This window comes from Canis aureus, chromosome 4 (genome assembly GCF_053574225.1).
Source record: "Canis aureus isolate CA01 chromosome 4, VMU_Caureus_v.1.0, whole genome shotgun sequence".
Taxonomy (NCBI): domain Eukaryota; kingdom Metazoa; phylum Chordata; class Mammalia; order Carnivora; family Canidae; genus Canis; species Canis aureus.
The window spans coordinates 21,899,114-21,925,633 of NC_135614.1; the positions used below are offsets into that span (position 1 = coordinate 21,899,114).

At 40.5% G+C, this 26,520-nt stretch overlaps 1 protein-coding gene across 2 annotated transcripts; it reads left to right on the top strand.

The window, feature by feature from the left end:
* Positions 1–1,590: 1,590 nt before the first annotated feature.
* On the top strand, positions 1,591–26,520 carry DDX21 (DExD-box helicase 21). 2 transcript variants are annotated; one of them, XM_077894779.1, is made up of 15 exons: positions 1,591–1,768; positions 3,709–4,158; positions 6,391–6,466; positions 7,122–7,300; positions 8,728–8,845; positions 10,164–10,349; positions 11,288–11,433; positions 13,145–13,294; positions 13,674–13,835; positions 15,373–15,492; positions 16,882–16,955; positions 18,917–19,076; positions 19,887–20,021; positions 22,679–22,723; positions 23,777–26,520. In XM_077894779.1, the coding sequence occupies exons 1-15, from the start codon at positions 1,682–1,684 to the stop codon at positions 24,044–24,046; spliced, it is 2,358 nt and encodes a 785-aa protein (XP_077750905.1). In that variant the 5' UTR covers positions 1,591–1,681; the 3' UTR covers positions 24,047–26,520. The 2 variants fall into 2 exon arrangements, with proteins under 2 accessions (XP_077750905.1, XP_077750906.1); XM_077894780.1 differs by lacking the exons at positions 1,591–1,768; positions 3,709–4,158 and adding an exon at positions 5,812–5,895.

Consider the following 26,520-nt stretch of genomic DNA (forward strand, 5'->3'; position numbering starts at 1 on the left):
TATATTACAAAGGAACTTACTTAGTTTATAAGCCTTGACAACAATTTCCCATTAAGTAGTGTTTTGTGCTTACTCTCCTGTTGAATATCTATTAATAATAAAAATGCCCCTGTACTGTTTATAGCAGTATCATTACAGAGGTTCCTTGAGACCGGAACTGAGCCTTCACGTACTTCAAAGTCTGAAGTCCCAGATGTTCAGCATTTTGTCAGTTGGTTAATTGCACTCATGCTTGCTCCCCCCTTCTCCCGCACCTAATACCAGGGTGACTGAACTGCTTTCCTGCCTGGGCATCTAGCTAAAATTTATTTCAAGGGGTTCTTTTTTCTCCTCCACCCCACAACATTGCCATTTTAATGGTCAATCAACATTTAGTGTCAATCTACTACATGTCTATGTACCAGGCACTGTTTGAAATCTTCAGGATGCAAAGATGGATCAACCAAGGCTCCTAGTTTAAAGAGATCAGAGTGTAAGTTAAAATATGTAAATTTGTTAAACAACTGTGAAACCTCAAATAATAGTTTATGTGAAACATGAAATTTTTCAACTGTCATTTAAAAATGTGCAGTAAAAACTAATCTCATGAAATACAGAAATAAAAGTTCCAGCATTTTCATCATAAAATGATTATATTTTAAGTTGTCTTTCTAAAGACCTACATGTTTTAATAGCTCTCATTTATTGTGCTTTATGTGCCAGGCACTGCTAAACCCGTTTCATTATCTTAATTTTCTCAGCCTATGAGATAAGTTTGTTACTCCCATTTCATGCACAACTCAGGTTCAGATTAAGTAATGTGTGCAAAATCACAGGACAAGCAGTGCGGGTTTTCAAAGCCAGGCATGATTTCAACTGATTTTTGTTTTAACTCATTTTTTAAAAATGATTTTGTGTTGAAGTGGTTCCCAATTCTTTGGATCAGTAGTTTTTCAGAAAAGTTCAGCGACACCGTCATAGATCATTCAATGGACCACTTTCCCTCAACTCCTTGAATTAGTGTATTGTCCAATTATCCAGGATTTAGAGCCCAGTATTTTCTTAGAGGTCCACGTGGCTTGGGGCCCTCTCTACCGACAGGTGCCTCTCTGTGTCTTCAGAACAGCTGATATCCGTCTATCTCCCAGCAGTCTATAAAGTTCCTGGATGACAACTCTTGTGCATTGTCCGCTACCTGGCATTACTGTGAATGCTCAGGGGATGTCTGCGTGCACGCATAAAGGAACCACCGAATCCGGACTGAACTCTAGTTCTTAACCAGGCCTGTGAGTCTGCGCCCTTCGGCCAGGTGATCAAGAACAGACCTCGGTCGCGTCTGTGCCTGAAAGGATCTTGCCAACTCCAGCGATCTAACATAAACCACGGAAAAGCGTGATAAAGTCATTTATCAGGTTGGGGCCACGGAGATCTGGCCAGTGTTTGTTAACCTCTGCGGTTCCTCGCATCCGGACCCTTCCAGGCCAGGCGCGGCGAGCGGACAGTTCCCCACCCCGCAGCACGGAGAGCAGCGCCGGCGCCCGCGCTGACCACGTGGGCCCCCGCCTCCCCCGGGATTTCTGCTTCCGCCGGAACCGCCTTGCTACCGGAAGTGACGAAAGTGGGTGGTCTAAACGGGGAGTACAGTCTCTTCCTCTCCACGCGGTGGACCTGACCGGTCGGCCCGAATTGCTTGAGGTGAACAATGCCGGGGAAACTCCTTAGTGACGCGGGTTTGGACTCCGAGACCGCCATGGAAGAAGTGGAGACACCGCGGAAGCAGAATGAGAAGGTGCCGCCGAGGGCCGAGGGACGACCCGGGGCGCCGAGGGGAGCGGGATACGGGAGCGGGGTGGGGTGCTCGGCTGGGCGGCGGTGGCGCGCCCGCGGACGCGGCGTGTGCGGGTCCCGGTGTGGGGTTCGACCGGGAGGGTGCCAGGAACCCGTGCTCTCGGCGGGCGGTGGGCGCACGAGCGGCGCAGGCGGGCCGGAGCTGGGGTGAGCGCCTCCCACGTGGCCCGGGAGTCTGGGCGCCGCGCGCCCGGTGCGCATTTGGATGCTCATGCTCGGGCCCCACGTTGCTGGCTCGCTAACTCCGGGTGTGAGCGTGTGCGGAGGGAGTTGTCAGGTCAGGTAGGGACCGAAGCTTCAGAATAGACTGGCGATACCTCTGAGTGACACTTTAGTAGTAAGGAAGTACAACTTGTTTGCCGGTGAGCAGCCTTAAGAAGATGAAGTATTCGGCTTAACGTCTACTGAGTAGATTTCCCGTGGAAAGGTGAAAAGATACGTTGTTGTGCCGAGTGTACAGCATCTTTTTGATAGAGGGTCGGCGGTGTGTAGGGGTCTTACGTTGCCTTGATAGCGGTCTGCCTCTTTACTGTTAATTCCTTAGTGATTTAACTTGTGACCGAGTCTCTGTTCCAAGATCAGTCGGTGAGAACAAAAATTGTCCCTGAATTCCTGTTGTGCATGACTTAGAATTTCCTTTCCTTTGCTGTGTATGAGTCTTTTTGATGCGGAGCTTTTACAACAGCAATATTTTGGCATTGTAGGAAGCCGAGGGAGCACAGACTTGTCCTTACAGGTGGGGAGGAAGTGGTCCTGGCTTACCTGCTCCACATCAGTGAAGGTATTCAGTTGTGGGATGCTCAAGTGAAGAGGGACATGGCCAAACCCAATCACATTCCAGAGGAGACCACCGGGTTAGGATATCCTCTCTTACTCGGTGGAACGAAGGGATGAAAGAACCGGAGTCTTGTGGGGAGACTAGATTATTTTTCTGATAGCTGAAAGGTGATCATTCGGGAAAGATTAGCGTCACTCATGACTTGAGAGCAGAAGCAGGGCCTGAAGGTTCAGAGAGGCAGATTTCAGCTAAATATAATCTCCATAGTTCTGGAATTGGCATTTCAGAGAGGTTTTAACAGAGGCTACAACACCTGTCTACTTGGTTTCGGTAATATTAATTAACTTTCAGTATATGAAAAGTTGGAAAAGGTCAGACATTTCAGGTAGGAGCCATAGCCCTGGGTTGGGTTGGGTTGGGTTGGGTTTGGAGTTTTGATTTTGAGATTTCACCCATTCCATTTCCTTGTAATGTGCTCCCCCCCCCCCTTAAATTAGATACATCTTTTTTACACATGGGGTGATAGATTGTGGGGGTTTATAGATTTTTGGTTCGTAAAGTGTCTTTGTAAAAATTAATTTGCACTTGTCAATAGCCAAGACAGATATTATGAATCACTGTTTTACCTGTACAGGAATTCTGGCAGAGAAAGAAATCTGCTTAACATCGTCCATCTGTGGACATATATGACCTTATTACTCTATTAGAATTAAACTACTTGATCTCTTTCTATAGTCATACATATGTGGTTTAGAGTCTTTTGGAGCATCCCATGAGCCACTCTAAATCCCCTATGAAAGTTTTATTTTACAACTTTTTTTTTTTTTTTACAACTTTTTCAACTAACAATTTGAATAGATACCAAGAGGCGTTGCGTTCTCTTATAAGCTGATGAAATTATTGATATAACGGTACTTAAGTCCATATAGCTAAGAAATGGTGCATAGTGTTTTGATTTATTATAAGGTGAAAGTACAGATGTTGAAAAATGCCCCCCAATTGTGTTCAAAATTATGTGATCTTTAAATAATCCAACATTGATGTGTCATACAAATGTATACTTGCTTTACTCAGTAGTTTGTATTTTCTTTAATTTTTTTTAGAAAGGTAGAAAGGAGAAACCAAAATCTATTAAGACTGAAGAGGCAACAGAAGTAAAAGAAGAAATTCCTTCCCCTAAAGCTAAAAAAGTTAAAAAGAAAGCTGAGTCTAATGAGGTTGACATGAATTCTCCTAAATCTAAAAAGGCAAAAAAGAAAGAGGAGCCATCTCAGGATGACGTAATTTCTCCTAAAACCAAAAGTGTGAAAAAAACAAAGGAGTCCTTTGAAAAGAAAGTTGTTTCTCCTAAAACAAAAAAAGTAATAAAAAGTGAAGAACCTTCTGAAGAAGAGATAAGTGCTCCTAAGCCCAAGAAGATGAAGAAAGAAAAGGAAATGAATGGAGAAATTGGAGAGAAAAGCCCCAAACTGAAGAACGGATTCCCTCATTCTGGACTTGTCTCTAACACCAGTGAAACCCTAGGGGAAGAAAGTAGCAGTGAGTTAGAGCAGGTAAAGTTGTATTTTAATGTATAGAATGTAGTTTTTATTGTTGTTTCAGATAAATAAGTAGCTAATTGCTACTGGTATTTAAAAGTGGGAGAGGATGCCTGGCTCAGTCAATAGAGCATGTGACTCTTGATCTCCATATATATATATATGATTTTATTTATTTTTAGAGTGTGTGTACACTACTGGTGGAGAGGGGCAGAAGGAGAGGGAGAGAGAAAATTTTTAAAGATTTATTTATTTATTTATTCATGAGAAACAGAGAGAGAGGCAGAGACACAGGCAGAGGGAGAAGCAGGCTCCATGCAAGGATCCCGATGTGGGACTTGATCCCGGGTCTCCAGGATCACACCCTGGGCTGCAGGGGGCGCTAAACCGCTGCGCCACCGGGGCTACCTGAGAGAGAAAATTTGAAGTAGACTCCACACTGAATGCAGAGCCCGATGCAGGGTTCAGACTCATGACCCTGAGATCATGACTTAAGCTAAAACCAGGAGTCGGACACTAACAGACTGAGCCACTCAAGCTCCTCTTTATCCCCACTTTTATTTTTTAAGAGATTTTATTTATTTTTAAAAAAAAGAACACAAGGAGGGGGCAGAGGAAGAAGCAGATTCCTCACTGAGCAGGAGTGCGATGTGGAGCTTGATCCTAGGACCTTGAGATCATGACCTGAGCCGAAGGCAGGTACTTAACCGACTGAGCCACCCACATCCCCCCCCCCTCCAATTTTAAATGTTAAATATTGGGACACTGGGTGGCTCAGTCGTTGAGTATCCGCCTTTGAGCCCCTGTATCAAGTTGTGCATCAGATTCCCTGCCAGGAGCCTGCTTCTCCTCTGCCTCTCTCACAGTATTGCTCATGAATAAATAAATAAAATCTTTAAAAAAAAAAATGTTAGGGGAACGCCTGGGTGGCTCAGCGGTTGAGCGTCTTACTTTGGCTCAGGGCGGTGGTCCCGTGGTCCCGGGATCAAGTCCCATATTGGGCTCCCCACGGGGAGCCTGCTTCTCCCTCTGTCTGCTTCTGCCTCTCTCTGTGTATGTCTTTCATGAATAAAGAAATAAATAAAATCTTTAAAAAAAATAAATGTTAAATATTTTTAATGGTTTCACAATCCATCATATAAATGTTTAGAAATTCACTTATTTCCTCTATTGGACATTTAGATTTTTTACTTTTTTTTTTTTAATATTTATTTATCTATGAGAGGCACAGAAAGCGAGAGGCAGAGACAGGCAGAGGGAGAAGCAGGCTCCATGCAGGGAGCCCAATGTGGAACTCGATCATGGGACCATGGGATCATGGGATCACGACGCAAGCCAAAGGCAGATGCTCAACCCCTGAGCCACCTAGGCGTCCCTAGATTTTTTACTTTAGAATGATGCCACAGTGACCACTTTGTGTTAAATGTTTGTTTCTTATTTTCTGTGGATATATGTGAAAGATGTGACTGGGTGGAAAAGGGTTAGTGACCTTTCAGCAATACAGTAGTCCCCCCCGATCTGATGTTTTGCTTTCCAGGGTTCCAGTTACCCTCTGTCAACCATGTTCAGGAGCAGATGATTCTCCTCCTGACACACTGTCAGAAGGTTAATAGTAGCCTGCCACTGCATCACAATGCCTATGTCATTCAACTCACCTAGGCATTTTATCAGTTCACATCATCCCAAGAAGGGTGAATGCAGAACAGGAAGATGTTTTGAGAGAAAGACCACATTCACATAATTTTTATTATGGTATATTGTTACAGTTGTTCTATTTTGTTATTGTTGTTGTTAGTTTCTTATGGTGCCTAACTTAAAAACTTATCTTGAATATATATGTGTAGGTAAAAAAAAAAAAAAAAAAAAAAAAAACAATAAATAAGGCTCCATACTATCTGTGGTTTCAGGTACCCACTGGGGGTCTTAGAACAAATCCATTTTGGATAAGGAGGGACTACTGTATATTGTAGGTCTATGCGATGGCAACAGAATAGTTCTTAGTTGACACTGAATCTGCCTTCACTAGCCACACATAGTATATGTATGGTGTATATTTGCTACAGATTTTTCTCTTGGTAGAGTTTTATAGGTGATTATGGTATATTTCCTTTTCGGATCTTCTATTTTTGGTTGATTTAGAAGAGATGTTTTAGAATTGGTTCTTTTGTTTCTTTCTCAGAAGGCTTCTCTATGATTACCTGTAAGGGTGAAGTTTCTAATTTCTTTCTGTGGCCCTTTACTTGATAGGAAATACCTGTGGAACAGAAAGAAGGAGCTTTCTCTAATTTTCCCATATCTGAAGAGACTATTAAACTTCTCAAAGGTAATATTTTTGGAAGTACTGTATAATGTTAGAATATTTATTTGGAAGCACTCCACTGTTTTTGTTGAGATAAAGGACAGTATATGCAACCATATAATAGATCCATGTATACAGTACAGGACTGTACTAGTGATGGCTTTGCTGCCTCTTAAGTAGGTGATTCAATTTTATTCAAACCAATATGTGTATTCAGAAGTGTGAGGACTGATTGCACTGTTTCATGCCATGTTCGTATTTTCTTTTTTATCCTTGCCCTCTTGTAAGGCATTTCTTAACGGTACAAACCTGACTCAGAACTCAGCCTAGCAGTGTCCCTGTGAATGAATTAGGTAGTCACAGATGCTTGAGTAGGTATTTTCTGAAGCAAGTGTGGCATGGTCTGAACTGCAAAGCACCTCATTTGGGTGCTTCAGTTGACCTGTGGATGAGATTTCATGACAAGTGACTAAAGTCTTAAATAATATTTACCATAATTTGGTGCTTTAAAGTTTGTTGATAACTTTCAGTCAAGCACATTCTTCACTACTAGAATACATTACAACCTGACTTTGTAGATACTGACTGGAAGGTAGAATTCCTCAATTCCGCAGGACCGGAAGCATGGCTGGGATGTTAAGAACTGCATTACCAGATAACATGGTTAATTTGTTCACAGCCCGTGGGGTGACCTTCCTGTTTCCTATACAAGCAAAGACATTTTACCATGTCTATAGTGGAAAGGACTTAATTGCACAGGCGCGGACAGGAACTGGGAAGACATTCTCCTTTGCCATCCCTTTGATTGTGAAGCTCCAGGGAGAACTGCAAGACAGGAAAAGAGGTCGTGCCCCTCAGGTAATTGTCTTTAACACAGAGCTTAAGAGCTCCATATCTGCATAGGAGCAAAACATCTCTTAGGCATTGTTTACATCATATACTATCGTTTTTTTAGTGGGTTCTCCTTAGAGCCTTTTCTTTTCTTTTTGATATGTATTACAGATCTTTATTTGCAATTAAAGTAGGATTATTCTTTTAAGAGTGTTGGCCACAAACCCTGTAAGTTTAAATATGATAATCCACTCAGTGGTTGTGATCACCTGTATTAATGCCCATTGTGTTCCCTTCAAACCATTAGATGTCCCTGGGGCTTACAGGTTTGATGAAGTATCTCTGACCATTTTTACCTAGGTGGAGAGAACAGTTTTAGTAGAGATGCATAAGTAGAAGGAGGGGTACTCAGAGATGAAGAGACCAAGCTTCCTTGTCAAGATTGTGCATATTGGGTTCATTCATTTCTGGAGAACCCGGCATTTGACAAACCTTAAATTCACTGACATAACCTGTGTTGTCATCGTGTCATCTTTCTGGCCCCACCTCACTTGTTTACTGGCCTTTCAATGTCCATACTCCTCCCTCAGTAATTCATTGTTTATTGCTGTAAACAAATGCAGCATTAAACAAATGGATTATTTTAGCACTTGGAATTATTCCAGCCTGGCACATAGTGGATATTTAGTAAATATCCATTGGATGAATGTATCTGATGAATCAATGAATGTTCTTAAATCATACATGTTTCATGTTGTTACTTTACTTAAGGACCTATAGTCCTTTCTGTTAAATAAATATCCTGTTGGGTCAAACTCAGACTGCTCTGGGATATAAAGCCCCTCACCACGTTGGTTGGTCCTGCCTTAATTTGTCTTTGTTCTACTTTCAATTTAGTGTAGAGGTTCAGTCCCTTGGTTTCAGAACCCAACTGTCTGAATTTAAATCCAGGTTTGCTTTGCTTCTTAGCCTTTTGGTTCAAAATTGTGTGTTTATTGTAGGTGGGTGAATAACTTGTGAGAATTAAACGAGAACAATGCATAGTAAACATTTAGTAGAGCCTGAGACAGTGAAAGCTCAAAGATTAGCTAATGTTATCAGCAGTGTTACTCCTTGCTCAAGTTGTTGCTTCTTAGAATGCTATTTTGCTATTTAGGTAGTAGTGGCTCCAGGAAACTCCCCAGTTCCTCTGGCCTACTCTGTGAGCCCTCCTGGAGCACCACATGTTTTGGCCCTACTTTTTTATGATTGGTAGGATCACAAATTTCTGAGTAGGTTTGTTAGGGACTGTATTATTATATCTGATTCTTCACACCAAGTAGGTTGCAAAGCATATAATAGATATTTTGAAAATACTTGTTAAGATGAGTTGAGCCTTCTGGTGAATTCCAATTTTGTTAAGAAACAAATACTGCATAATACTTTGAATTCAGTGATTAGTTTTTCCTTTTCAGGTACTGGTTCTTGCACCCACGAGGGAGTTGGCAAATCAAGTAAGCAGAGACTTCAGTGACATCACAAGAAAGCTGGCGGTGGCTTGTTTTTATGGTGGAACTCCCTATGGAGGTCAAAGTAAGTAACTCCAAAAATGAGGGAAGGAAAATGCCAGCTATTACTGAATGCTCTGGTTAGATTTCTCTGGCCTTGAAATCTGATTTTACCGTGTTTAGTCATTTATTTTTTAATTAAAAAAAATTTTTTTAGGATTGTTTAATCATTTATTGTGGTTTTCTTTTGTCATTATTGTTTATAGATGGTCAAGAATATGGTCCTACATGATGATGTGTATCAAATCCTATATAGAGTTACTCGGATTTTTGTATTACTGCTCTGTTTATCTAAAGGCTACAAAGATCTCTTACTGAATCTGAGAGGATAGAGTCCATTTGGGCTTTTGGCACTAGAAAGTCATGATTCAGAGTTATTCTTTGTCAAGGATGATGGATCTGCCTCTTTTGGAGTCTTTCTTTCTTGCTACCAGTGGGCCGCCTTTTCTCTGGGCCTAAGAGCCAAATGCAAGTCCCTACTGGAATCCTGTAGGATTCCATTACTTACCAGTTCAAGACCTTGAAACTTTATTATGAGAGCAGATATGTAATTTGGGAAAGGATTTAAGGCTTTTCTTTTCTTTTTTTTTTTTTTTTTTTTTTTGGATTTAAGGCTTTAAAAAATAAAAATGTTGGCATTGGCATGCAAGGCTTCTAATTATGTCTTTTCAGCTTTGGTTGAATGAACTAGGCTTTGACATCAGAAAAGTGTATGTTTGAATCTGAACTCTGCTCACAGTGTGATTTTAAGTTCAAGCTGCTTGATTTCCAAGGTTACTAAACTCCCCCCGCCAGGGGTGTTGTGAGGATTGAATTAGATAATGTACATAGAGTGTCCAGTACGAACCCTAGACTGCAAGGGTAATTCAGTAAAAAGCTGCATCATTATCCCTTTACCTTGTTATACTGGACTCCGTTTTCCTGAACATCTCTACACCTCGGAATACTTGCCCTTTTTCCTGGTCTCGTTCTCTCCATACCTGCTTACCTTATATAAAGTTCTTATTCTTTTAAGATTCTCTTTTCCACTTTGTGAAACCTTGACACTTTCCACCACCAAGAAAGGCATTTCTTTCCTGGTGGTTCTGTCCCCCACTGGTGCATTTTTCTCTTAATGTCACATAATACACTGGGCTGTCATTTCTTACCTGTTCTTCCCACTAGATTAAGGAATGCCTTGAATATCTTTATTTTTGGTAGTTAGCATATTACCTTGTGCTTGTGGTTAATAAATATTTTAGAATAAAAATGTATTTAATGGATACCCCAGATAAAATAAAAGGACTTAAAATAATAAAAGGACTTAAAAACTCAGCCTGTCTTATCATTGATTTTGTTTACAGTTGAACGTATGCGGAATGGGATTGATATCCTGGTTGGGACCCCAGGTCGTATCAAAGACCACCTTCAGAATGGCAAGCTAGATCTCACCAAACTTAAGCATGTTGTCTTGGATGAAGTTGACCAGATGTTAGATATGGGGTTTGCTGATCAAGTGGAAGAGATTTTAAGTGTGGCATACAAAAAAGGTAAGCTCCAAATTCAAGGAACTGATGGAAGGGATTAGAGGAAGAGTGGTGACTATGTAGTCTTAGAGCTAAATGAAGCCTTATATCAGGGGGTGACTTATTTTATTTAGGAAGACTTAACTTTCTTTTTTAAAAATCATGATTTATCACATAATTGTAATGGGGAAAATTTGGGAAAGTAAGAGAAGAAAAATCTCATATTCTTCCAGCTTGATGTGCTTTGCTTTGGATCTCTTTTTTCCTGACTCTGTACTATTGTGCATGTGTGTGTGTGTTAATTTTAATCTTGCTATGCAACAATTTGGCATAACACTGAAGAGGTTGTGCTATGATTTAATTCCATCTGTGTATTTTAATTTTTAGGTAATTTAATAATTCTGCTTAGAAACATTTTTATGCAGAAAGTTTCCTTCACACGTCAGTATTTGGAATTTATACTTTAGGATAGATGTCCCGAAATAAAATTACTGAGTTAAAAGGTATAAATAGTTCATGTTTCTCAATGTACATTGTTAATTTCTCTCCAAAAGAGTTCTATCTACTCAAACCACCATTTGAAATACATGAAAATGCAGTATTCTTCAAAGAGCAAACTTTATAAAACATGAGGGTTGGGGAGCTTTTCAGTACCTGACCTCAAAGAATGAATAGACTGAAATCCTAAACTCAAGAGACTGAGGAAATGAGTATAGAGGAGTATAGAATCTGTTCTGGTGTTATCATAGGTTACTTGCTTAGTGATCTCCTTCACATAAATTACTTAGGGTAGTATTTCTTTGCCCATTGGGAATCTCTGTCTTTCATTTTTGTGTCATAAGTGCCTGGCTTGGCCTCACATTGTTGCTGTAGCATGCTGTTGGACCCTGGAAGAACTGGGTGATGTGGAGTACTGTGTAGGCTTATTTGGGTTATTCATACTGACTTTTTTTCCCCCAAAGATTCAGAAGACAATCCCCAAACATTGCTTTTTTCTGCAACTTGCCCTCATTGGGTATATAATGTTGCTAAGAAATACATGAAATCTACATATGAACAGGTGGACCTGATTGGTAAAAAGACCCAGAAAACGGCAATAACCGTGGAGGTAAATGATTCATTCAGCTGCTAGAATTAGTAAAAAATTGTATGTCGTGTTTTCCCTGTCTGATTAAGACTGGTAAATATACACTTTTTATGGATAAATACTAAATCCATGATCCATGTGAAGGGCCAAGTAAAGATCTATTTTTATTTGAGTTGTATAGTATCTGTGTTTTCTAAATTTCATTATCTGGTAGTCTGATTTCAAAATCTTTTGGAATCTCTGTCTGAATTATGTAAGTCGGAAGAAGTTATACCTAGAATTTAAATACTTTGAGAGCAGCAGAGGAATCTAGTACTTTGTGTTGAAGCCATTTTCATGTTAGGTTCTAGCACATAGAATTCCTTTTACCAAGAAACAGACCTGCAGGCTGACTAATTGCATTTTTAAGTGGGTGAAAGGATGAAACATTCAGAAATTTTTCTCTTGTCAGTTCCTTGGTGTCCTGTAGGAATGAAGAGATGATGTTTCTTTTTCTTCATTTTCCTGGTTGGTTCAGAAAATAGAGGAACGAGGGATGCCTGGGTGGCTCAGTGGGTTGAGCATCCGACTCTTTTTTTTTTTTAATATTTAATTTATTTATTCATGAGGGACACAGAGGGAGAGGTAGGCTCCATGCAGGGGTCCCAAATGCAGGACTCCATTCCTGGACTCCAGAATCACACCCTGAGCTGAAGGCAGGCGCTTAACCCCTGAGCCATCCAGGCTACCCAGGTGTCTGGAGCATCCAACTCTTGATCTTGTCTTGGGTTAAATCTCAAAGTTGTGGGTTCAGGCCCTGCATTGGGCTCCATGCTGGGCATTTTAAAAAACAAAAGAAAGCGGGAAGGAGAGAAGGAAGAAGGGAGAGAGGGAGGGAGGGAGGAAAGAAGGAAATCGAGGAACCAGAGAAAGGGGAACAATAGCTCCCTACTTTTTTTTTTTTTTAAGATTTATTTTTTAAAGATTTTATTTATGTATGATAGAGAGGGAGAGAGAGGCAGAGACACAGGAAGAGGGAGAAGCAGGCTCCATCTAGGGAGCCCAGCATGGGACTCGATCCCGGGTCTCCAGGATCCCGCCCCTGGCTGAAGGTGGCACTAAACTGCTGAGCCACTGGGGCTGCCCAAGATTTGTTTATTTTAGAGAGAGGAAGCATGTGTGGGGGCGGGAAGGGGACACAGAGGGAGAGAGAGTCTTAAGCAGACTTCACACTGAGTACTGAGCTAGATGTGGAGCTTGATCTCACAATCCTGAGATCATGACCTGAGCTAAAACCGAGAATTGGACTATTAACCAGTTGTGCCACCTAGGTGTCCCACAACTTTTTAAAAGACTTATTAGGGACACCTGGGTGGCTTAGCAATTGAGCATCTGCCTTTGGCTCAGGGCGTGATCCCGGGGTCCTGGAATCAGGTCCCACATTGGGCTTGTGTGGGGAGTCTGCTTCTCCCTCTGCCTGTGTCTCTGCACACCTTCCCCCCCCGCCCCCCGTCTCTCTCTTTCCATCACTCATGCATAAATAAAATTTAAAAAGGCTTATTAATTTGAGAGAGAGAGACAGCTCTCTGCTTTAATGGTTTAGGTTTGTTTTTTTTTTCTCTACACAGCGGTGGCAGTGGTCTGCTCTAGTTAGGCTTAAACAATTGCTTCTAACACTAGTAGTTTTGAGCAGATGATTTCAGGTTTCAGGTAGGTTTTACTAAATACATCTTTTTTTTTTCCCTCTCATAAGCACCTGGCTATCAAGTGCCACTGGACTCAAAGGGCAGCAGTTATTGGGGATGTGATCCGAGTATATAGTGGTTTTCATGGGCGTACCATTATCTTCTGCGAAACCAAGAAAGAAGCCCAGGAGTTGTCACAGAATGTGTCCATAAGGCAGGTTGGTCCTTGCCCTCCCTTTCCTATAGGGAGGGAGCCTCATCCAACTGATAGACCCCGTTTCCCTGTGAGAGCTCCCCTGATCTGTCAGTCTCCTCTCACAGATGAGGGAAGGGTGACCCAAACCCAAGGCTATCCTGATGCAGTAGGTTGGATCACTCTTGTCTGGTGATCTTTACCCAGTAAGTATAGCTGGACATTGATTTAATGACCAAGGAGTAAGAAAAAATTTGAGGTTTATCGATGTAAGGCACATAGTTTTCCCTCTGCTTTATTTTCAGTGGGAGTATCACAAAATAGAAATGTCTTTACAGGTCTTATGGGTGATATGAAAAGTACCTGTATTGTTGGTATCTTAAGCCAGTTTATTTCTTTGGCAGGATGCCCAGTCATTGCATGGAGATATTCCTCAGAAGCAGAGAGAAATCACTCTGAAAGGTTTTAGAAATGGTGATTTTGGAGTTTTGGTTGCAACTAATGTTGCTGCTCGTGGGTTAGACATCCCTGAGGTTGATCTGGTGATACAGAGTTCTCCACCAAAGGTAAGTATTCTATATTATGTTTCATCTTATTGTTTGTTTTGACTACTAAAACAAATGGGAAGTTGTATTGTTTACTTCCTGTGGTTAGTAATAAGTATCTCTTGAGTGCTGGGAATGCTACATGTGATTTTAAAAACAAACCTCTTCTGAGGTCCTTCCTTCAGAACTGAGTGGAAGTGTGGTCAGTGTCCAGAGGTTGGGAGGATTATTTCTGGTTGGAGGGAGATTTGATAAGCTCATGTAGGTAGGATAGCTGCGAAGTGGACTTTGAAGATTGGGGGGACTGAGGCAGGGTCAGGGTGGGATAAACTCATGAGCTAGAGGATATAGAAAAGATAGTCTCTGTGTTTAAAATTGCTTGGGTTTGAGGGTGATGGGAATGTCTTAGGGAGGGCCTGAAACATAGGTTATGTGGTGTGGACAGTGCTTCACGTGAATAAAAGTTGGTATAAAAGATCTTGTTCTGTTCCCGTTGCTTCAAATGTGAGGACCCCCACAAATTGGCAGATCCTTCAGGATTAGAAGGTTGTTTATAATGATAGAAAAAATACCTGATTACTATGAAGGCACCAGCTCTTTAAAGGGTCCTGTAGAACTGTGCTGTCCAATATGATGGCCACAGCCATGTGTAGCTGTCAAGCACTGGAAGTAGTCTGAATCAACACGTGTACTCTAGGTATAAAATAAACATTGGATTTTTAAAAATAAGGGGATCCCTGGGTGGCTCAGCGGTTTGGCGCCTGCCTTTGGCCCAGGGCACGATCCTGGAGTCCCGGGATCGAGTCCCGCATCGGGCTCCCGGCATGGAGCCTGCTTCTCCCTCTGCCTGTGTCTCTGCCTCTCTCTCTATCATAAATAAATAAATCTTTAAAAATAATAATAATAATTTTAAACTTTCTATTATGTACACTAGATTTGGAAGCCTTACCAAAAAATGTAAAATATGGGGATCCCTGGGTGGCGCAGCGGTTTGGCGCCTGCCTTTGGCCCAGGGTGTGATCCTGGAGACCCGGGATCGAATCCCACATCAGGCTCCCGTTGCATGGAGCCTGCTTCTCCCTCTGCCTGTGTCTCTGCCTCTCTCTCTCTCTCTGTGACTATCATAAATAAATAAAAATTAAAAAAAAAAAACTTGAAAAAAAAAGAAATAAACGCCTTTTAAAAAAAATGTAAAATATGTTAGTGATCAGCTGTTTCATATAGGTAGCATATTGAGGTGATACAACTTTTAGATGTATTGAGTTTAAAAATATATCATTAATTTAAATTTTTGTTTTTTAGTGGGTTACTAGAAAATTGGAGATTGAAATTACATATGTGCCTCTGTAACACAGCACTATTTAGATGATGCTTTTTGAATAATTGGATGGGGACCACTATTCTAGAGAGTTTTAAAAATTGTCACCGTTCGTTATTTTAGAAATGCTAGGGAACTTCATACTCTGGTATATAATATAACCACCACACCTGCCTGTGCATACACCACTCAGGTCTTTGTGTCCTTTGTTTGTGTCACTCATGTATTTTATTTCCATAGGATGTGGAGTCCTATATTCATCGCTCTGGGAGGACGGGCAGAGCTGGAAGGACAGGGATTTGCATCTGCTTTTATCAGCACAAGGAGGAGTATCAGTTAGCACAAGTGGAGCAAAAAGCGGTAAAATTGTTTTCTTAGCCTTCATTCTGCAAATATTGAGTTCTAAACTCAGTCTTTGTTTTTTATAATTCAATTTTTATTAACTTTAAATTGTATTTATTTCTAGTATGTGGCCATAATCGAAAGCTTGTTAGATACATATTATTTTATACATTGTCCTACAATATCAAGTCCAGTTTGAAATAAGTTTGCATTTGAAAGCGGTGGTTTTGTTTTCTCATATATTTTTTAAGGTTTTATTTATTTGAGAGAGAGTGAGACATGAGAGCATGATTGGGTTGAGGGGCAAAAGGAGAAGCAGACTCACTGCTGAGCAGGAGGCCTGATGTGGGGCTCAATTCCAGGACCCCAGGATCATGATCTGAGCCAGAAGCAGCCACTTAACCGACTGAAGTCACCCGTGCCCCACCCCATATATTTTTAACATAGATCGAGGGTTATAGGAATTGCTTAAAAACCAAAATAATAGGGGTGTTTTGGGATGCTCAGTGGGTTAAGGAGCTGACTTGTGATTTTGGCTTAGGTCATGATCTCAGGGTCCTGGGATCGAGCCCTGTGTTGGGCTACACACTCAGCTGGGAGTCAGCTTCGGGATTCTCTCTCCCTCAAATAAATAAACCAATCTTAAAAAAAAAATAAATAAATTTAGGATGGGAGAGAGAACATGGGTTTTTCTGACAGATTAATTTCTCCCCTTCCCCTTGAGCTGACTATACTTGGTGACTTGCTTAAGGAGAAGGAGGGGGCACTTTACATGTAGTGCAGAATGCAGGCAAGCACTGCCTGGTTAGATATGGTTAACATCAGTGATAAACAAATGCCTTAAGAACGATGTGATGAGACATACCTCTGGTTTTCTTCCCCCAAGCCCATAATCTCAGTCTAAGCATGCAAAAAACCTGATAGCCTTACAGTAAGGGACAGAATTTTTACAAAATACCTGACCAGTACTCATTAAGTCTGACAAGGTCATGAAAAACAAGGAAAAGCAGAAACTGCCACAGATCGGAGGGGACTAAGAATGCATGATAACTCAATGTGATGTTGTCACTGGAACAGAAAAAGGATATTAGTACAAAAACTAGTGGAATTTGAATGAACTCTAGAATTCAGTTAATAGTAGTGTGTTGATTTCTTAGCTATGACCGATGTACCATAGAGGTAATAATAGGGAAACTCAGTACATAAACATACAGGAACTGTGTAGTATCTTTGTACCTTTTCCATAAATCTAGAACCATTCTAAAATAGTTTATCTTTTTCTTTTTTTTTTAATCTTTCAAATGTGTAATAAGTATGTTTCATAATATTAAAAAAATTAGAAGATTTAATCTCAATGAAAACAGTTAATGACCACATTGTATATTAAACTGGCTCATTTTCTTGTAGGGAATTAAATTTAAACGAATAGGTGTCCCATCTGCAACAGAGATCATAAAAGCTTCCAGCAAAGATGCCATCAGGTATGTTTCCTGCTGCCGCTGTAGTCTGTTGTAGTGCTTGTTCCATTTATTGCCTGACTTCGTGTAGTTAAGAGATTTGGTCTTCTGAATCTTTTTTTTTTTTCTGAATCTTATTTATTATTTTAAGTGATTTATAACTTACTTCTTATGAAAATACTGTGCTGAAGTAAAAATTAAAATCCTAATTTGTACTCATTTTTTTTTTTAAGATTTTATTTATTTATTTATGAGAGACAGAGAGGGGCAAAGACACAGGCAGAGGGAGAAGCAGGCTCCATGCAGGGAGCCCAACGTGGGACTCGTTCCCGGGTCTCCAGGGTCATGCCCTGGGCCAAAGGTGGCGCTACCCGGGCTGCCCACACTCATTCCTACCCAATCCTGTTCACCAGAGGAAACCACTGTCCATTATTTTTTTTTTTTATTTTTTTTTTTTTAGCCACTGTCCATTATTAATAATTTAGCCTGCCTTGGGCATTTTAAGGAATCATATCTTAGACATGGTGTGGGTGCTTCTCATGTGAAAATTGATTAGAGAGTCACAGATTATATTCTACATTGTCCTCAGTCTAGTCCCCCAGCTGTTAGGAATGAGTTGATCATTTCTTTAAATTATTTCTAGAGGGTGAAGATTAGGTGAAGTAGCAGTGTTTGTCACTGGAAGTGCTACTGGCATTGGGGAAGGGTAGTTCAGCATCTCTGGCTATGCATTGTATTCCGGGGGGTGAGAATGGGATTAGTATTACGAAACCAGGAAGGTTCTGGATTATTTTCCCAAGATTTCCAAGAGGTGACCTACCTCCCCTGCTTAAGAACCACTGAGTCTGAGCGTCAGTTCTAGACTGTTTTCCATAATTGTTATAAATATGTGTAATGCAGGACACTTGGGTGGCTCAGAGATTGGATGCCTGCCTTTGACTTAGGGCATGATCTTGGAGTCCCAGGACCGAGTCTCACATCAGGCTCCCTGTCTGGGGCCTGCTTCTCCCTCTGCCTATGTCTCTGCCTCTCTCTGTGTCTCTCATGAATAAATAAATAAAGTTTTTAAAATTTTTCTTTAAAAAAATAAATAAATATGTGTAATACTTATTTTTTAAAAAATAAGGGTGGGGACACCTAGGTGGCTCAGCTGATTAAGCAGCCAACTCTTTATCAAAGCTTGGGTCTTGATCTCAGGGTTGTGAGTTTAAGCATTGGGCCCTTTGCTGGGTGCAGAAATGGGGGGGTGGTCTATGATCAGAGGAAATGCTGGATATTAGGATATTAATTAATAGCTCAAGAAAGTTCTCCAAAGGAAAATAATTTTCAAATTTATTTTAGCATGGCTGGCTTTAAGTATTCTGTAGACAGAGTTCTCTATGACACCAGTTAAGGCAATTTGGGGTTAGGTGGCCAGGCAGGAGAAAAGACAAGCTGGTGGGGTATGAGAGATGTCCTCTAGAGGGGCAGCCCTTCCAAAAGAGGCTGCCTCATGTGGCCTTGTTCATCCTTGTCCTGGATGACCTCTTTTGAAGAAGTGACATTTATTATCAACAAGATAATAGTGACTCCCTAACCAATGTGTATTTTCATAAAAAGTCCATATCATTTTTAAGCAGATAGGGAAGTCCTTTTTCCTTTTATTTTAGGATGGAAATAGCTGTGGTTTTTTCTTTTTCTTTTCTTTTTTTTTAAAAGATTTTATTTTTATCATAAATAATATTGTGGTGAACATCTTGATATTCATTCTGTTGTTTTCTTGGGATGAAACTTTTTATTTGACAGTAAAATCAAATTAGATGCAATCAGAGGAATGGATTTATTTTTACAGAAATGTGTGATGATTGTATCCATTGCATCAAAATGATGTTAGGTATATGAAATATTTGAAAGTTAGCGATTTATCTTGAGATGCTCTTGCCCTGAAAATGCAATCTGTACACTTCTGTCCTTTCTCCTAACAAGTATACTCAATCACACCATAGGCTTTTGGATTCTGTGCCTCCCACTGCCATTAGTCATTTCAAGCAGTCAGCGGAGAAACTAATAGAGGAGAAAGGAGCCGTGGAAGCCCTGGCAGCAGCCTTGGCCCATATTTCAGGTGCCACATCAGTAGACCAGCGCTCTCTGATCAACTCAGATGCGGTAAGGCTGTCATACTCTAACACTTCATATTTTGAGTTTGAGCAGGATTTGAAAGGGTTCAGTTAGACTTACCAGTTGCTTTAACTTTTGTGTGAAGGTAGATGTATGTAAACAAAACCCATTAAGACGGAAAATAGGTTCGTAGTATCCTGTGTCTCAATTGAGGGGGAATGACATTGAGTGCTAATAGGTATATGGTTTCTTTTTGGGGTAATGAAGTGTTTCAGAATTTTAGATAGTGGTGATGGTTGAAACCTTGTGAATATACTAAAAACCCCTGAATTATATACTTCAAAATGGTGTTACGGTATGTGAATCATAGGTTACTAGTTTTAATCCTAAAAAAAAAACCCCAACCGTATAAACACATAAATGCATATGATATATTTAGCCAGTATATCTAGAAACTTAGGAAGGTATATGCTTTTTTTTTTAATGAAACTTTTGAAGTAATTGTAGGTTTATATATAGTTGTTCATTTGTTTGTTTAAATTCAATTAGCCAGTGGGTTTACATTTGGTTGTAAGAGCTAACACCGAGAGATCCCTTTTACACTTTGCCCAGTTTCCACCAATGGTAACATCTTACAAAACTGTAGTATCACAGCTGGGGTACTAACATTGGCACAATCCATCAATCTCATTCTGAGTTCCCCAGTTTTACTTGTCCTAATTTGTGTGTATATGTTGGAGGTGAAGGAAGAAGTATATGCTTTTAGGAAGAACTTTTCTGGAAATATTTTAGAAACATGAGTGTAATTTTTTTATCAGTTAGGTTTGAGACTAATTTCATTCTTCCTTCTTCTGTAAGGGCTTTGTGACCATGATCTTACGATGCTCAATTGAAATGCCAAACATTAGTTATGCTTGGAAAGAACTTAAAGAGCAGCTGGGAGAGGATATTGATTCCAAAGTGAAAGGAATGGTTTTTCTCAAAGGAAAGCAGGTAAGGAATACTGGGGCCTCTGTTGTGACCTTGCTTTGGTTCAGTAGTTTAATGTGGATGATAAAACTCCAAATGGAGGCTTCTCCCTGTTCTGTGGGGATGATGCACTTTTTGCTCTCTACTTAGTCTTCTCTGGGCATCATCCATGACCTTCAGTTGCCCTTTAGTCACTGACAACTATCCCATCTGTATCTCTACCCTGAACTATGCACACAATGCCAGACATGGACATCTAGCTGCTTCCCTGACAATTTCTGCCCAGGTGGCGTTATTGAGCAACTTAAAATTGTTCAAAATTGAATCCAAAGTCTTTTAATTTGGGTAGCCCGGGTGACTCAGCGGTTTAGTGCCGCCTTCAGTCCATGGTGTGATCGAGTCCCACGTCAGGCTCCCTACGTGGAGCCTGCTTCTTCCTCTGTCTCTGCCTGTGTCTGTGCCTCTCTCTTTCTCTGTGTCCCTTATGAATAAATAAATAAAATCTTTAAAAAAAACCCAAAGTCTTTTAATGACTTCGGGTTTTAATTTAAACCCGAAATTTAAAATCTTGCCTTCCAAACCTGGTGTTCTTTCTTCCAGTCCTGCTCTCAGGTAACGGAACACACAAGCACAGCAGTTCTGAAACGTTTTGGTCTTATAATTCCTTTACGTTCTTAATAAATGTTGGGGATACCAAAAAGCTTTTGTTTATGTGAGTGATACCTATTAGTATTTACCATATCAGAAATTAAACCTGGAGTTCTAAAACCTAAACTTATTCCATTAGCCATCAGAGAGCAGTGATGCCATCACATGTAACTCAGTGTCTGGTATACTCCACCGTGTGCTTATGAGAGAACAAGAGTGGAAAGGACCCCTAACATTTTAGTGTTATGAAAATAGTTTTGACCTTGTGGAACCTCCCCAAAAGATCTCAGGTTTCCAGGGGTGCATGGACTATATTTTGAGAACCACTGGCCTAATGAACCAGATCAGATTTGTTGTCCACTAACTGCATGTCTATGTTGACCTCCTTAAGTAACTCCACATACTGTATGGGTTAAAGTCTCAGCCTTCACATGGAGGAGAAGAGTCCTCATGAACTAGCTCCTGCTCCCTTTATGAGTTTCATCCTTGCCTCCTCCCTGCCAGTACCCTCTGCTCCAGCAGTGCCATGTGCACCTTGCTTTCTTTCTCTTTCCCCCCATTATCCTTTATGACTTGACCTGGCATTAAGTTTCCCTGTGAAGCTTCCCTGGCCAGGTGGTAGAGTTGGTAGCATCTTTATCTGGATTTCAGAGTTCTTAGGATGTGCCTTTATTCAGTTAAATTTTTTTTACCTTGCTGTGCATGCTACTGACCAAGAGCCTCAAGAACACTATGATATACTAATGGGGAAAAACTATATTCTAGGTATTTTATGCTCCAGTGAGGGCATGGTGTTAAATACTTAGTATTATATGTGAATGAAGGGACATCTGGCTGGCTTAGTTGGTAGAGCGTGCAACTTTTGTCTTGGGGTCCTGTGTACAAGCCTCATGTTGAGTGTAGAGATTATAAATAAATAAATGGAAAAAATACATGTGAATGAAGATTCCCATTAATTGTAAAATCCATCAGTACCTGATGCTACCTGTGGTTATAATTGTGTGAATTATTGGGTGGAAATGAGGTAAGCCTCATAAGATGTTTTATGTAAAAGCAGCCAGAGGAGAGGAGTCTGTTGCAGGGGTAGTTCAGCTACCTTGGTGCAAACCAAGAAACAGGACTTCCTTAATTGGGGGTGATGGCACTGTTACTGTAGTGTTTATTTATTATTTATTTTTTTTGAGAGGGAGAACATGAGCAGGGAAGGGAAGAGCAGACAGGGAGAAGGAGAAGCAGACTCCCCGCTGAGCAGAGAGCTGGATGCAGTGCTCGGTCCTGGGACCGTGGGATCATGATGTGACCTGATGGCAGACAAGTAACTGACTTAAGCCACCCAGGCACACCTAATTTTAAAAAAAAATAGAAGATCATTTATTTTGGGGTGCCTGGGTGGCTCAGTCAGTTAAGCGTCCGACTCTTGATTTCAGCTCAGGTCATGATCTCAGGGTTGTGAGATGGAGCCCCACATCGGGCTCCGTGCTGGGCATGGGGACTGCTTACAATTCTCTCTCCCTTTCCTTCACCCATTCCCCCTTCCCTCCCTCTCTTAAAAAAAATTTTTTTTTCTACTTTTAGTTAGGTCATCTTGAATAGTGATGACTATACACTTCTCTTGTGAAAGAAGTGTATTTCTAATATAAACTATTGGTTTTGGAGCCATTCTGACCAGATTTTTAGAATCTGCCCTGCTTATGAGCTGGGATCCTGTGACAAGTCAGCCTCTCTGAACCTGTTTCCTCAGCTCTAAAATGTAGCTAATAGGTACTTAAGGAATTATCCAAGAATGATCTCTAGTCAGTTCTGAATCCTTTGGAATCCCTTTTAAAAATATCCTTAGGGGGAAAAATATCCTTAGGTTTTTGGTATTGTGCTTTTGAGAGGCATAATGTATTGGCCTTGGTCTAAAGTTAATACCTGGAGTCTTTTTGTTTCTGATTTTTAATACAATACCTCGATCTTTGGGAATATCACTCAATGTACACATCTGGCTTTGGTGAAAGGCTGGGTTAACTTGCATTTGTTTTGATTTTTAGGGGGTTTGCTTCGACGTCCCTACTGCAGCATTAACAGAAATACAGGTATTCTTGTCTCTTGGATTTTGAAATTAACGTATTTAAATTATAAAATGTTCACTACTGGGGTGCCTGGGTGGTTCAGTTGGTTGAGCAGCCGAGTCTTGAATTTGACTTAGTCATGATGTTGGGGTCACGGGGTCAAGCCCCGTGTTGAGCTTTGTCCTCAGTTTGTTTGGGATTCTCTCTCTTCCCTCTCCCCCTCCCCATCCCCCTGCTCATGCCCTTTCTTTAAAATAAGTAAGTAAGCAAGTAAATATAATAAGTCTTTGAAATGTATTCATTACTGAAAATACAGAATAATCGAAAGGGAAACAACAGCTCTAGTCCCTTTTCTAAAAGACAATTAGATTTAATGAATTTTAGTATTTTTTTCTCCTAACCAGTCTTTTTTTTTTTCTCCTAGTCTTTTTATTCTGATAGTTTTCTTACTCAGCCTGCCTGTTTTCCTTCTTTCCTTTCTCTAGAGTTGTGAATAATATCTAGCTTTTTTTCTTTGTGTATATTGTATGGGGTTTACATAGACATTTTTTTAAATTGCTCTATCTTCATTCACTACTGCTGTGAGGAATGGATTTGTATATGGTATATTTGCATATTTTACTACCCGACAGCTGTGGATAACCTGTAGTAATTGAATTGAATAAATGATACAGTGATGAGGGTACTTCTTGTAGTGAAACTTACTTTGTTGCACTGCCATGACTGGCTTTTGGGCCGTGAGGGCTGTGTTATTTTTAACCACTGACCTTTTAAACACTTGGGTTATCAGTCAGGTTTTTCTTTAGAGAAAAGGCAAGAGAATGGTCTTTCTCTTGCCTTTTTAAACCAAATTCAATAAAAATCAGAGCAGGTGGGGATCCCTGGGTGGGTCAGCGGTTTAGCACTGCCTTTGGCCCAGGGCATGATCTTGGAGTCCCGGGATCAAGTCCATGCATGGAGCCTACTTCTCCCTCTGCCTGTGTCTCTGCCTCTCTCTCTGTGTCTCTCATGAATAAATAAATTTAAAAATCTTTAAAAAAAATCAGAGCAGGTAAAAATAAAACCATCTCTCTGCAGGAAAAATGGCATGATTCGCGTCGCTGGCAGCTCTCCGTGGCCACAGAGCAACCAGAGCTGGAAGGACCTCGGGAAGGATATCGAAACTTCCGTGGACAGCGGGAAGGCAGTCGAGGCTCCCGGGGACAGCGGGAAGGCAGTCGAGGCTTTAGAGGACAGCGGGAGGGAAATCGAAGCTTCAGAGGACAGCGATCAAGAGGTGGCAACAAAAATAACAGATTCCAAAACAAAGGCCAGAAGAGGAGTTTCAGTAAAGCATTTGGGCAGTAATTTGAAGTGGAGAGTTTATGCAGTAACATGGAACTGAACACTGATTTTCCTGCAAGGTTAAAAGCACACTGTTTCCTTCCTGACCACTTGCCTTGTCCCCATCTCTTTCCAGAGAGACAAGCTTCATGGAAATTATTTCATCCAATGATTATGATTTGTAACTATTGCTACTTCTGTATCAGGTTTATCTTTTGAAAGGATGTATGAATTCATTAAATTTTGTTCTGATACACTGTGGGTTGTAAGATAAAATCAAGCATGATTTTGCCCATACTTTTTAAGTTGATCTGTCCTTATACTTAAATAGTGTCCTTCCTTGAATACCTATGGGGAAGATAGCGTTCTCTGGAGAGGCACTCTGCACAGTCCAGGCTTGGGTCTGTAATTAGCATTCCTCAGCCATCTGCCTAACAGTGACTCACCTGGTCCTATAACATGTCTTCTGAGAATTAGTACTGAGCAATGTCTTGAAACAAGGTTTCAAACTTAGCTGGGAGGTAATACATTTTATGGCAGCATATGCTCTAGGTTTGGAGGATGGTGACACAAATGGAGACATTATATAGATTTGCCATTGTTATGTACATTTTGATACATTTTTAACTTTTTTTTTTAAATTTTTATTTATTTATGATAGTCACAGAGAGAGAGAGAGGCAGAGACACAAGCAGGCTCCATGCACTGGGAGCCTGATGTGGGACTCGATCCCGGGTCTCCAGGATCGCGCCCTGGGCCAAAGGCAGGTGCTAAACTGCTGCGCCACCCAGGGATCCCCATTTTTAACTTTTTAAGGTGATGGATCCTTCCATGAATTATTCACAGATTTTATCTATTTATGTATAAAGAAGTATTTTAATAGAAAGCAAGTGTCTTTAAGGAATTGCAGATGTGTAAGATGTCCCCATAACTTTCTTTGTAAGTAAGGAGGCTGAATAATAGGTGCTTGATGATAATGTACTCCACTTTCTATTGGAAGATTAACATTATCTACCAAGAAGGAATTAGGGGGTCAGGGGCAGAGATTTGCATTGCTGACAAGAGTCAGGAAACCCACTGAAAATGTTTTTCACATGTGAGAAGGAAACCTGCATCTCTGTTGAGAACAAAGAGAGGAGCAAGTAAAGATGCATGATAAAACATTCTTTTCACAGTAAAAACAGGTTATTAATGTTTCTAGAGATGAACTTCTAATGCGTAAATTGGAGTTTTAGGTAGAATGATTCAGTATGTTTTCTCAGAGTCCTAGTTCCTGTAGCCATGGTGTAGGATCTGTTTCTGTAAGACTGCTATTCCATCAAAAGGTTTTATAGCTGCTTAGGACAGTCTCTGTATGGTTATTTTAAGTTGTTGCTTTGAGGGAACTGAAGAACTTCATATAGCCCCTGGCCAGGTAACTCTCTGAGTTCTCAAATATTACTTCTCTGACAAACTTCTGCATGGTGCAGGAGCATAAGAATGGCATTGTTTTCTTGCCTTAGTTCCTAGAAATTCTGTACTGGGAATCTCAGGGAATACACTGATAGGAGAAGTTAATATACATGGCCTGTCTTGTTTTCATTTGATTATTTTTGAACAGTTAAAATCTTTCTGAGCCCTGGTTTTTCTCACTGGATTGAGTCTTTTATCTAACTGCCTTTTACCCTGTGACCTTGCAGTAAGGTGTTCAAATAGCAGATCAATTCTTTGATGCTTGAGGCAATGTGTCCTTCCTCTGTTTGGACTTCAGGTCTGTCCTTCATTCCTGACTGGATGTTTCTCTGTTTTCAGAAATTCTTTTGGCTTTTCTTTCATGATCCACTTGTCCATTTTACCACTTTTCCTCCCACTCCTCATGGCTTCCCATCAAGCCACAGGGACTCAGGAGAGGGTGTTTGATGACTGACAACTCATGTGCTGTGTAGATAATAATGTCTTAGATTCTGGTTTTGCTCAAGTACTGAGCATATTTTAATAACAACCAAAATATTTCCTACTTTGAATAGGAATGGTTCCTTATCAAGCAGATTAAAAGGACACGTTACCTTCCTTTAGGAAGGAGCAATTAAAACCTTGATGTGGATTAGCCTACAGAAAAATAATCTGGCAGAAAACAAGGGTAGGGGGGAGGCATTTAATGGGAGTTTCACTTCATACAACTTAATTTCAAGGAAAACATGGCTGTTTCAAATAAATGAAGCTGAAGTTTCTCCTGGATCCCAGAATTCACACCATACTTAAAAATACATCATCCAGCTATTACTTGATTTTAATGGGGTTGTTAGACTAGTGTGGGAAATGTGCTTTTTACTATTTTCTATGGAGAAAATATTTTCCAATGTAACAAACTCAATGAACTTTTAAAATACAATCCATTTACATTGGAGCTATCGGTGCAGCAGTTTCTTTACAATTGTACATAAAATGCTTTTTCTGTAAAATTGAGTTAATATATAAAATACTGCATTATGCCAGAATAAAGGTATTAATATTTCCTA